Source organism: Saccopteryx leptura, chromosome 6 (assembly GCF_036850995.1).
Source record: "Saccopteryx leptura isolate mSacLep1 chromosome 6, mSacLep1_pri_phased_curated, whole genome shotgun sequence".
Taxonomy (NCBI): Eukaryota; Metazoa; Chordata; class Mammalia; order Chiroptera; family Emballonuridae; genus Saccopteryx; species Saccopteryx leptura.
In genome coordinates, this window is record NC_089508.1 from 167,789,400 (window position 1) to 167,803,237 (window position 13,838).

The window sequence follows — 13,838 nt, forward strand, 5'->3', positions numbered from 1 at the left end:
CATTAAATTAATCAGTGCAACTTAAGATATAAGGATTAGCTCTAAATTCTAGAGATAACACCCATCCTTGCAAAATGAGGCTATATAAGACTATCTAGTAAGCCCTTCACCCACCAACTTTCAGGATGCCACTGGAACAGCCATATGTCTAATGATCCTAGGGCCAGCCACCGGAGCAGGAGACACTGACTGCCTAATGCTATCATTAAAGAATCTCTGAATCTTGCCTTTGGGATATTATCAGCCCTACCTTCAGAGAACAGTTCATGCAATTCATGCAATTCGTGGTCAGAGTACCCAAAAGAACAAAGACTTCACAGAACTTACACAACAGATACACTATTTCATGTCTACTTGTAAATCAGTGATTAATGAAATGTCTGTATGTGTTGCTGATCTTTCTTTTATAAACTGGTGGCAACACTGGGAGTGTGCAGCTGAACCTCATCAACCTTGAATTATCCTCAATTTCCAACATGGACCAACAAAAACTTAACGTACAACTTAGCACAGCAACTGGCTCAGGTCAGAATGGTAAGCAGTTCTGACATGGTTCCCAGGGATGGCTGCTTCCTGGTACTTATGCCCTTGTGTGTATATAAATATACAGACACACATGCCCACACAAGTGTACAGCATCTCATCTCAGAGAATTATCTTTCACTATTAAAATGGACTTTTATAAGGCTTGAATAAGCACCCACCCTAAAGAAGCAGCATGTTTAGATCTCTTTGGCTACAGCATGTCTAGGCCAGACCTTCTTCAAAGGCAGAGTTCAAATTGTTGACTTGCCTACATTGTTTCAGTGACAAATATTTCACAGGCTGCTGAATTCAATCTTTCTCTGCTTCAGCCTCCCAATCAACACAATAAGAATAATGATGGAACTAATCATGAGATTTTGCCAAGAGAGTGGCTGAAATAACAAATTATTTTATTACACGTTGCAAATATATTTCACCAACTTAAAAAAAAAAAAAGGAAGAAAGGAAAAAACACTTCTCCACGAGTGCATGAGAGCTCTGCAGTCCCGCTGCATTTGCAGCCGCCTCCACACTCGGACAGCTGGGCAAACGAGAACACATGCGTGACAAGGTTGTTACCACCCATACTATGCAGCTCTCTTTTTAATTAAAAATGTATTTTCAATTACAATTTACATGCAATATTATTTTGTATTAGTTTCAGGTGCACAGCCCAGTGGACAATCATATATCCTATAAATCATTCCCCCTCTACTCCCAGTACCACCTGGCACCATACATAGCCATCACAATATTACTGACATATTTCCTCTGCTGTACTTTACACCCCCTTGACTACTCTGTATCTACCAGTCTGTACTTTTCACTCCCTGCACCTTTTTCACCGAGTCCCCCAAGCCCCCTCCCCTCCGGCAGCCGTCAGCCTGTTCTCTGGGTCTACCCATGGTATTTCTTGAGCCTCTCCCAGAAAAGTAAAACGTGGATTTACAAGAACTACACGGAGTCCACCTAAAAGTTCTTTTGATTTTGGTTTAGGATTTTGGGGGGATGGGGAGTGGAGGGAAGAAGTGGTGAATGTTTTGTTTTGATTTGGAGAGATGGAGGCAAAACAAACTTTTAAGTAGTTCCTCAAAAAAAATTAATATGATAACCCAGCAGAGGAACTGAACACAGAAACCTGGACAGGTATTTCTATATATACCTATGTCCATAGCAGCAGCATTCACAACAGCCAAAAGATGGAAGCAACCCAAGTGCCCGTCGATGAGTGCAGGGATAAACAAAATGTGGTATACAGACACACAACACAATCCTCCTCAGACTTATAGAGAAAGGAAATTCTGACACGTGCTACAACATGGGTGAACCTTGAAAACATGATGCTAAGTGAACTAAGCCAGATACAGAAGGACAAATATTGTAGGATTCCACCCATGTGACATACCTGGAGTAGTCCCATTCATAGAGACCAAAAACAGAATGGTGGTCTCCAGGAGGTTGGAAGAGAGAGGAACGGGGAGTTACTACTTAACGGCGGCGCAGTTCTGCTTAGGAAAAGGTTCTGGAGCTGGATGGTGGTGATGGTGGTGACGGTCGCACACTGAATGTACTCGGTGACACCGAACTGTACACTTAGAAATGAAGAGGGTAAGTTTTATGTCTTTAATATAAAAATATCTTAAAAAAAAAAAAAAAGAAGCACAACCAGTCCGTAGTCCATGGGAAAGTAGGAAAAAGATATGTCATTATAGTAAAAATGGCAGAAACACCAGCTAAGCACACCCTAAAGCTGCAGGCACTTGGCAAGCAGGCCAGCTGGAGTCCTGGTGGGCGGTAGCGGAGCAACCAAACAGCGCTGCGATTGGCCCACCATGAAAGCTGGAATGCCCACTAGTGGGCAGGAGGGACCAGGTTGACCAGCACTGCAAAAGTGGGCGGGTTTTTTGTTTTTGTTTTTTTTTCTGTATTTTTCTGAAGCCGGAAACGGGGAGAGACAGTCAGACAGACTCCCGCATGCGCCCGACTGGCATCCACCCAGCACGCCCACCAGGGGGCGACGTTTTGCCCACCAGGGGGCGACGCTCTGCCCACCAGGGGGCGATGCTCTGCCCCCTCCGGGGCGTCACTCTGTCGCGACCAGAGCCACTCTAGCGCCGGGGGGCAGAGGCCGAGGAGCCATCCCCAGCGCCCGGGCCATCTTTGCTCCAGTGGAGCCTCGGCTGCGGGAGGGGAAGAGAGAGACAGAGAGGAAGGAGAAGGGGAGGGGTGGAGAAGCAGATGGGCGCCTCTCCTGTGTGCCCTGGCCGGGAATCGAACCCAGGACTTCTGCACGCCAGGCCGACGCTCTACCACTGAGCCAACCGGCCAGGGCCAAAAGTGGGCGGTTTTTATGAAAAGGTTCACCATCACGGCTATAGAGGCTCAAAGGACTCCTCTGGTCCGTTCCAGGTTTTCCCATAGTGACGAGCGCCTCACTTCTGCGTGCCCCACCCTCATTGCGCTCAGTCAAGCACACACATCTCGCCCCACACAGAAGCGGTCTGCGCCCAGAGCCCGTGGATGCGAAGTACGGTGCAGTCGTCAAGGGCACACTCTGCAGGCAGAGAAGCTTGGGTTCAACCTCCAGGTTCATTACCCTCTAATTTCTAATTCTGTGACCTTGAGAAAACTGATTCGCCACTTGGGACCTCAGTTTCCCTATACGTAAAGTGGGAACAACGCCGATGTCATAAACTGTTTAGACAAATAGGTAAACTAATACATGCTGAGCACAGCGCCCAGCATCTAGTAAGCTCTTGGTAACCACTGTTTGTTTTTTAATATCCTCGTCAGCACCAACCATAGTGCTGAGCACTAAACACCAAGTGGGCTCGATAAATTTCACTTCAAAGGATGTTTATTCATCGACTGTCATGCTCTCTATCCTGAGCTAGGTGTCCAGGGAGTGAAGCTGTCTTATACTTACCTGTGTCTGCAGTATCCCACCCAATGCCGTGCTCACATTTGACACCCAAAGTGTCTGTGGAACTGAACTTCTGAGTTTAAAATCTCGTGTGTGTCCATATGAGTTTGAGGAGTAAAAAAATAAAAAAGACCAAAATAATGTAATCATAAAGAGAAAGTATAAAAAGGAAGCATGTGCGTAGGATTTTTTTAAATTAAAAACAAAGATACACCTTACGTACACAGTAGTTGACCTGTGTTCTTCACTATACTGAAAGCTTTCAAATGGTGCTTTCCCGCTTATCTGTGGGAACGCACTAAAATTTCCATCTGTAGACAAATAAACTTAGGATTGGAGAGGTAAGTGAGCTGTGCTCTATCACAAAGACAGTGGGCTTTACTGGGCTGTAAGTTCAGACTGCTTCTGTTTCAGGAGCTGTTTGTTGACTTGAATACCAAGAGGAAATCCCCATTCTCCTACCCACATATGATATTTACATTCCAAGAGGAAAGTGGTGATCAAGTCATGTGTGAAAGTCAGCATTTGGATCAGAAAGGCCCCTGAATTTCCAGTCACTTCTGAATGGTAAAGGGAGAGAGAAAAGCAATGAACAAGCCCGCAGAGGCACAGAACACCAGTGACCCCAGCTTCGAGGTCTATATCTAGGGCCAGCTTTTATTTACAAACATAAGAGATATAAACTCTGAGTGTCCAGTTATGCCGTTTCTGAGGAAAAACAACAGATATCAGATCCCACTTTTACCACCACTAAACAGCCTCAGAGATAAAGGTCTAAAGTGAAAGAAAATAAAGTCACCCGAAACACTCCCATGGTGACTTCCACAGAAACCATTTATGCAGACTCAGCTGTGAAGGTTTTATCAGGCTGATACCAGAAAACATCACCACTTGGATAAAGAGTAAAAGACACTTAAGCATGAGTGGCACCTAAAATTGAAAAGCTAACTAATTAAACTAAGCCTCTAAAAAAAAAGTTGAAAAGCAAAAGCTAGCAGAAAAAATATATATACTCTTATTTCTGAGCATAAGTGAGAATACGGAGGAATCACTTGGGTTCCTCTCTTTAAAAATTTAGTCACTTGACCCTGGCCAGGTAGCTCAATTGGCTGGAGCATCATCCCAATACACCAAGGTTGCAGGTTCGATCCCCAGTCAGGACACATACAAGAGTCAACTACTGAATGCATAAATAAGTAGAACAACAAACTGGTGTTTCTCTTTCTCCCTCTCTTTCATTCTCTCTCTCTCTTTCTCTCTTTCCCCTTCCTCTCTCTCTAAAATCAGTAAATAAGAATTTCCTAAAAGTTATTTCTTAAAAATAAATTAAGTGACTCAATTATTTCCAGATATTATTCATCACAAACCAACAGTGAACCTCTCTCTACTCATTTCCACACACATGTACAGAGCACTGTCCAAGGTACTGCGGCTGGAGGAAACTGGAACTAAGATTAATAAAACCCCCTCTCTGCCATCAACAGCATAGAGCCTACTGTGTGGCCAAAGGCTTTGGGAGGACAGGTATTCCCCATTCCTCAAAAGCTTGCACTGTACCACTCCTCAAAAAGTGGCAAGAGGTAAACGTAAAGATAAAAGGTGGAGATTTCAGTCCAGGCTCCACCCTCTGCAAGTCCTATGATCTTGAGGACATCCACTCAGCCCAACTTAGTGCCAGGCACAAGGCAGGTACTCAGTATATATTTGTAAAAGGAAGGAAGGTGGGCAAGCAGTGACACACATATTGGGCTCACTTATCTCTTCAAGACATTTCTCATCAATAGAATGGGCATAAGAATACTACTTTATGTATCTCACAGAATCAGAGCGCACACAACCACTGTATGTTTAAATCATTACAAGGTTCCAACAGATGGACAGGTCAAATACAGACCCACTTGGATTAATAAAATAATATTTATTTATCCAAAACAAAGGTTGGCAAATTATAGCCCACAGGCTAAATCCAGCCCACTACCTGTATTTGTAGGGTCCACAAGATAAGAGTGGCCTTTACAAATAAACATTTGTAACCAACCTTATGGTAGAGAAAACTAAAATTTTACCCCAGTTCATCTAAATGTTATCTCCCCCACAACAAAAGAAATCTATTCTTCTAAGAATTATATTCTTAGGCCTGACAGGTGGTAGCACAGTGAATTGAGTATTGACTGAGGTCCCAGGTTTGAAACCCCGAGGTCACAGCTTGAACGTGGGCTCATCTGGTTTAAGCAAGGCTCACCAGCTTGAGCCCAAGGTCGCTGGCTTGAGCAAGGGGTCACTGGCTCTGCTGTAGCCCCCCCGGTCAACATATGAGAAAGCAATCAAAGAACAACTAAGGTGCCAAACCTATGAGTTGATGCTTCTCATCTCTCTCCCTTCCTCCCCCCGCCCCACACAGACACAAAAGGATCATATTCTTAGTAGGCTTGTATTATTTTTAAAAGTATACTGAATTATTATTATATTTTAATAAAACTTGTGCAAATTTGTTTCTCTCTTGTTATAAAGCACCTACAGACTAGCTCACTTGCCTCTTGGCCCACAAAGTCTAACATTAACTATCTGACTCTACAGAAAAAGTCTACCTCTTCTAATTATTGATATACAAGACAACAACTCAGGGACAACAAAATTATTTCTCTCATCAGCCTTGGTATTTTTAGAGCAGGGGTTGGGAACCTTTTTGGCTGAGAGAGCCATGAACACCACATATTTTAAAATGTAATTCCGTGAGAGCCATACAATGACCCGTGTATGTTACGCATTATCCAATAAAAATTTGGTGTTGTCTGGGGGACAGCTGTGATTGGCTCTGGCCACCCGCAACCATGAACATGAGCAGTAGGAAATGAATGGATTATAATACATGAGAATGTTTTATATTTTTAACATTATTTTTTTTATTAAAGATCTGTCTGCAAGCCAGATGCAGCCATCAAAAGAGCCACATCTGGCTCACGAGCCATAGGTTCTCGACCCCTGCCTTAGACCAACCATTAAACCTACCTACTAGGTAACATATGCATGAGTCCTGAGTAAATCCTAGATTTAAGTAATTATGCCCATAATCACAATTAACAACAATAATAATAGCACAAAGCAAAATATTTTAAATATAATAAATATGAAATAACTTAAAACCACTTCAAAACATCTACAACAAACACATAAAGATGCATAAGGAATGGACCGTGCCGTAGACCAGAAAATAGGACACATGGCTTCATGTGAAACTGCATTCTAGATAGACTAGAAACTGAGTAGCTCTACTTAAAACAGGGTTCAGAGGACCTTCGAACATCAAGGTGGCTTCTGAGCCACCTTCTTAGAAGCCTAAGCTCCCCAATCACGGAGTCTGAAAACTACAGTAACAGACACCAGGAGCTGCAGATATCTCTGTCTTCTTCATCCATAATCCCAGGACAACAGTAACAGCTTTCTCAAAGGGTTATAAGGATTAAATGAGATAAACAAAAATTCTTTTTACAGTGAGTAGCACACAGTAAGTGCTCAATTAATATTAGCTATTATCTTTGTTATTAAAGAGTTGTCACCATATTGTATATACTATAAACATATAATTATTCATTCTGATTATTTCTCTTAATTACACTCTAAGTATTCTCCATATTATCACATACTCTTCATTGGTACATTTTTAATTTAATGGGCCACAAATAGCACTTTAGTTTTACTTTGATTTGGACTTATATAATAATTAGTGAGGGGAATTATTTGTGCATATATTTGTTTTTTAACTGTAGTTATTCTTCACACGACTGTTTATGAGTCTTACCGAGAACCCAATAGGAATATCTATGGTTTCGTCAAATTAATGTTGGTTCCAAATGGATGCCAGCTTACCTTCTGGGCTCCCTGTCTTAAGAATGTACTAGCAAAAGTTTCCAATATGCAGTTGAGGAAGCCAGCCCCTGTGATTGTGATCCTGCCTCTTTGAATGAACTCCGTCCTACAAAACACAAAAGTATATAGCTTTAATGACTTCTACATTTGGACACTCAACCCACAGGGATTTCCAACAGACTAAGTACCACTTCTCATCACCACAAAATTATATCCATAGCAATTCAATAATTGCCTGTTACAACAAAAGATTTTGTCAGAGACTTATAATTTATATAAGCAAGTCTTATTCAAACTAAAGAATATCTATTACAAGGTGCTAAGAGAGTAGACTTTAAGTTCTCATCACAAAAAGAAAAAAAATGTAGCTCTGGGAAGTGATGAATGTGTTAAGTAATCTTATTGTTGTAAGCATTTTGCATTATATACATATATCACGTTATTATGTTGTACATCTTAAACTTACACAATATTATATGTTTACCACATCTCAATTAGGCTGGGAAGAAGAGAAAATGTATGGGTGTATTATTCTAACAACAGCAGAACACAGAATTTCTAGACATACCCCATAAATAATTCCGTGATAGGCTAGTCAATGATCTTTTCAAAGTTGCTCTCCTTGACCCCTACTCAACAAATTTAACTAATTCTAAATGTATGTACATCCGTTTCATGCTGCAAAATGGCTTTTTAAAATTAAGTCTGAGACAATGATCAGCTGGATGACCTTGCGTAAATTACTTAGACTCTTAACTCGGTTTCTTTAACAAGCATATTGGGAATAATCATAGTATCTTCCAACTAGTGTGCAAGGTAAATGAGCTAACACATATAACAGGAACAGGGACAGTTCCTGCCATGCAATGAGCATTCACTAAATGTCCGCACCACTACTAAAGAGAGACAGGCGGACAGAGACAGGAAAGCCAGAAGCCTGGAATGGCTTCTTTAATCCTTGACTGGCAAGGGAGGTAAAACAGATTAGATGTGCCACCACCCTATTTAAAGTTCTACTGATATTAATCACCTCCAATCAATAAAACAGAGATTTGGATACCACATGAGAGTGATGTCAGAAAGATGGCAGGATGGAAGGCCCTGGGCCCTCATCTCCCCTTGGAGACCCTGACTTAACAACAATAGATGGACCTAATTGCCTGTGTGAGAATTCCATAAACCAGTTAAGAGGTTGCAGGACCCCAGGCAAGTGCAAAGCCAAGTGGAGCCACATCAAAGTGAATAAAAGAATTTGCTGCATGTACCTGCCACAACCCCCCACCCACCCAGCTCAATGCAGCGCCAACAGAAGAAAACCCCTATCTCGTGACTTCTCCATTGGAAGGGGGAACAAAGAGTGAAATGAACGTCCAACATTCTGGTTTGACATGGGTGCTGCCCAAGGCACTGGCTTCTGTCCCACGTGACTCAGAATGTCCTGGGAAAGGCAGCATCACTCTTTGGACACCTGGGGGCTGCTAGGAACAAAGGCAAGCATGAGGGCTTATTACAGCAGGTGTTTGGAAACGGAACCAAACACCTCAGGAGTTCCACCGTGCAGAGTCTGCAGACAGATACCAGGCGCGAGAGTCACATCAGCAAACCGAGGCAAAGCTTTCCAGCGCAGGAAGACCACAAGGACCCAGAGAGAAGGCATAAAAGGAACAGGGCTAAGGACTCGCAAGTTTTCTGAAAATTCCCAATAGTCTGTAGAGCCTTTGTGATTATAAAGAAATTTATTGCTTCTCAGATGAACAACTGGAGGATAAGGTGGACATGGGAGATGTCAGCAGAGAAGGCTAGAAAGACAAATAGAGACCACACTGCGAATGGTCTTCTTAGGCTGAGGAGTTCACACTTTATCCTGGAGGCAACAAGGACTTTTCTTCTGAGGTCACCAAGTAACAGGTACAGACAAACAGTGACACGTGCGTCACTGAGTAAAAGACTTGTTGTTACTCCTTAGTGCTTTCAGACCATCTCCTATCCCCAATTTTTAGCACAGTGCCTACACTCAACGAGTTCAACGAGCATTTGTTAAATGAATTAATTAATTTAAATTTCTTTACAATCAAAAGAGTCTATAAAGGAAATACTTCCTCTATCTTCTTAGATCTCTATGGAAGGAGATAGGAACCACATCTCCTCGGTGGGGGCGGGGGTTGGGGTGGGAGAGGGGGTGTGCGCATGCACAAACTCACTGACACTAAGAAAAAATATCCTGAGAGAACTATGGATCCAAAAAGCTGTGATTTTGGTAAAAAAAAATAGTTATCTAACTTAATCAGATGTTTTCACTAATCCCCTAATATCAGTAGCCTCTACATTTAGATAGTGCACACAGAAAAACAAAGCCTGCAGAACACTTCTGTCTCTTCTCTCTCTCTCTCTCAGTTATCCTAACCAATCCAACATAAATAGTCTAAGCAAATAGGTAGTCTAAGCAGCTTCTACCTCTTAGATTTAAGCCTATTTAAAATGATCTGCTCATGTGACACTAATCTTTCCCGTCTTTATTCCTGATTTGTCAGCCGCAGACTTTCACAGTGATTTTAATATTTAAAAATGGGAAGCTGAGCAGTCTTACCCTCTTGGGAGGGTAAGATGCATTCTTCAGTCCTCAAGGCAAGCGTAGGTGAGGGATTAATAAAAGTGTCTCTCACATCACAGCCTAAGCAATATTTCTTTTCGCCAATTTGGGGAGAAGTAAACGCTCAGAAAAGCATACTCAGGGTTTGGCCCCGTAGGGGAGAATACCAGGAAGGTAAAGCGGGGTCATGCCCTTGCCATCAACAAGACAGTCTCTCCTACTATATTTCAAGACTGCCAGAGAAGAAAATGTGCTTTTCCTAAATAACTCGTTGACAAAGCACGTCACATATTTTCTTCTTAATGCAATAGCTAACCTAGATCTCTCATGCTAGATAAGCCTCTACATAAGTTCCTGTAAAAAGCGCAACAGGTAAAACAACAATATACAGTTTCATTTCAGCTCTTTTTAAAGAAGAAAAAGAAAGCAAAGATGGATGGATGGATGGATGGATGGATGGATGGATGGATGGATGGATGGATGAATGGATGGGTGGGTGGATGGATGGATGGATGGATGGATGGATGGATGGATGGGTGGATGGAAGAATGGCTGGATGGAAGAATGGATGGATGGAAGAATGGATGGATGAAAGAATGGATAGAGCTGAAATATTAACAAGGAATCTCTGGACATTAGAATTATAGCTGTTATTTATTTATTTTGTTCTTTTTACTAATTTTCTATAACAAATACACATTACTTGGCAATCACCAAAAATATTAATAATAAGGTTCTAATGATCATTTTTACATAAATAAAAAATATTATTTAAAAGGCTCTGTGCTACCAAGAATCATTTTCAGCAAAACGGTTAGGAACACACTAACTTCTAACTTATCCTTCACTTAAAGCACGTATTGGCTTTTCTTTTCCCATACTATGTAACCTCAGTTCTTTCTGCCTTTTGTCCTAAGACTTCCTTCCATGCCCAAGCTTGACACTTCCTACACCTGTCTTCTGTCTGTTGAATCCAAAGGAAAGGCTGCGTCTCATTTATGATGTTATGTACCTGGGTCACAGCTACTCTTCAAAACCCTGCGTAGTAACAGAGTATATTTTATATCAGACATCGTGCTATCTTCTGAGGCTGTTACTCTTAAATTTGTTATTTTATTGAGAAAATCATGGCAAAGAGAAGTTGAATAACCTTCTACCATCTCACAACTGCAGTCCTGCTCCTTCCTCAGTTATTGACACAACCGTCCTCCTCGTCTATGAGATCAGAAATCTCAGTGATGTGTTACACGGTTCCCTTTCCAATCAATCAGAACATTCAATCAGTCACCAGCTTGTGTTTATTTCATTTTTAACATCTCCCAACAGTCAATGTCATTCTCTCCCTTGCTTTGGCTACTGCCTGGGGTCAGCACAGGAATTTCTCTCTTCAGGACCACAAATGCCACCCAGTGGGGTCCCCGTCTCCAGCGTGGACTCTATCATCCACATTGCCCAAAGTCAGCTTCCTAAACACCAACTGATCTCATCGCTGGCTATTCACTAAGGTGCAGAAAAATAAAGCCCACATGCTCAGTTAAGATTCATCCATATCGTTGCATGTAGCTACTGTTTATTCATTTTCATTGCTGCATAGTGTTCTACTGTTTGAAAATACCCCAAATTATTATCCACTCTACTGAAGATGGACATTTAGAATGGGCCTGGTCTGGAGCTGTTATCAACAGGCCTATAATGCATATAGATATGTGCACAAGAGTCTCTAGAGCAAGGGTAGTCAACCTTTTTATACCTACCGCCCACTTTTGTATCTCTGTTAGTAGTAAAATTTTCTAACCGCCCACCGGTTCCACAGTAATGGTGATTTATAGAGTAGGGAAGTAACTTTATAAAATGTATAAAGCAGAGTTACAGCAGGTTAAAGCATATAATAATAATGACTTACCAAGTACTTTATGTCAGACTTTCACTAAGTTTGGCAGAATAAATCTTTATAAAACAACTTACTATAGTTAAATCTATCTTTTTATTTATACTTTGGTTGCTCCGCTACTGCCCACCATGAAAGCTGGAATGCCCCCTAGTGGGTGGTAGGGACCAGGTTGACCACCACTGCTCTAGAGCATCAAGCAATTATATTTCTGGGCCAGAGGACAGGCACAATTTCAGTTTTAACAAACAATGCCAAATGTTTTTCTAAATGGTTTTACCTGTACTTTGTTTTTTCATTGCACCAATTCCAACTGCACTGACTAGCACACAGTAGGAAATCAATACTGCATTAGAAACAAAAGCGTGGAGGGAGGAAGGGAGGGGAGGGAGGGGGAAGGGAAGCAACAAAAGAAGGGGAGCACCCGATAGTGCATCTCAATACTTCTGTCAGAAACGGAACCAAACACCTCAGGAGTTCCACCGTGCAGTCAGTAGGGGGCAGCCTTCACCTGGCTGAGAGAGAAGCCACTGCAGCATTTGGAAAATTAGGTAAAAAAGAGGAGGCACATTCATTCACACACAGTGCCTGCATCTGAGTCATATCTATTGGTCTGTCCTCAGGCGGACATAATACAACACAGAACACAATGCAATCACAACAGTGAGAGCACAGCTCGAATTTCGGAACACCTGTGTGAAAGCGAATGGCAGTGCGCACCATCAGTCTCCTATTGATACTTTGGGGTCACTGAAAATTTTGGTGCCTTCTGGATTTGGAAAAGAGTTGAGAAGAAATGTGGATCGGGAATTAACCCCCAGAGCATGCGGCCACCAGCTCTGAATCCTGCCAACAGCAGTTTCTGGGAAAACCAAAGTTGTCCACAAGGCCCCGTCCTTGCAGCACAGACTGCTCAGGTACAGCGAATCTTGCTGCGCTGTTTCCATGGTGGGAATGTAATCAAAGTGTCTCTGAGAAAAAACAGAGGTTCCACGGATATTCTTGTGGCGATGACATCTCAGTCCTGATCACAAAGCTTTTGCCAGTCTCCTGTAACCACAGAAAGGGGCCCCAAGGGAAAGGTGGGCTCTGCAGGTCAGGCTGCCCGCTCACTGCCTGTCTAACTCCTCCGTGCAGATGTTGGCTCCACAGTGGAGATGTACAGGCTCCACCATGCTGGAATATGGAGTCTCTCCTGCCCTAACCTACCAAACCCATCTGTACAATATAAAACTTATATCACTGGGATTTCCATCTCATCTCTGCCATGGAATGAAGACCTACCGATGTAGGCAAGTTCCCGGACTTCTGTGAAGTTCAATCTCCTTTGTAAAATGGGGTTAATACCTACGTCATAGGTTGTTCCAGGGGTGAATAAGGTACTATGTGTAAAGCACTCAAGGTAATATGAGTAAGACCCCAATAAATGTCGGTTAATAATTCTTACATCGGTAGTAATAATAATAATTCTATCTAATACTGTTATCTGTACTCTTCCCACTTAGAGGAACAGAAGCACAGCACCCATGAGGTTAAATGTCCGTGGTATAAATCCTGCTCCAGTCAACTCTGAAACCCTTGTACTTCATTAACTTCTAGGCGGCACTCCATCAACACAACCACTGAGCCAGGAGTCCCTCCCTCCTCATTGTGGAGCACAGAGCCTTGGAGCTCCCAAAGCCTCCCGCCTCTCCAGCCGGCTCTCCCATCCTGCAATCACACACACACACACACACACACACACACACACACACACTCTGCTGCACAGCCATGTAGACCAATCACCCTGCCGGCCCCTAAAATCCACTCCTGGAGAGAGACCTCCCTTCTGAGCTGCTTTTAACCCACCCCAGGAATCAACAGGTTGATGCCTAAACAGTTGACAACAAGCGGCAGCAGGAAATGCTGTTAACACCAAGGAATGATCAAATGGCAGAGTCTCGGGAGCGCAGCAGTTCAGACTGGTTATAACCTATAGGGCAGGGTGGCTCCATCTCTTAAAACATAGCATTTAAGAATTGATCATCGCCTGACCAGGCAGTGGC

The 13,838-nt window shown here is 42.5% G+C and overlaps 1 protein-coding gene across 6 annotated transcripts in view; it reads right to left on the reverse strand.

Annotated features, from left to right (window-relative positions):
• The window catches only part of PRELID2 (PRELI domain containing 2), a 75,358-nt gene that overhangs the window by 26,090 nt on the left and 35,430 nt on the right, over window positions 1–13,838 (reverse strand). For all 6 annotated transcript variants that reach the window (XR_010746123.1, XR_010746122.1, XR_010746120.1 and 3 more), the window contains one exon: window positions 7,316–7,421. Coding sequence is in view for 1 of the 6 variants with exons in the window: in XM_066341699.1 (XP_066197796.1) it covers window positions 7,316–7,421 (106 nt within the window). In the remaining 5 variants the exon portion in view is untranslated. The remainder of the gene's footprint in view (window positions 1–7,315; window positions 7,422–13,838) is intronic.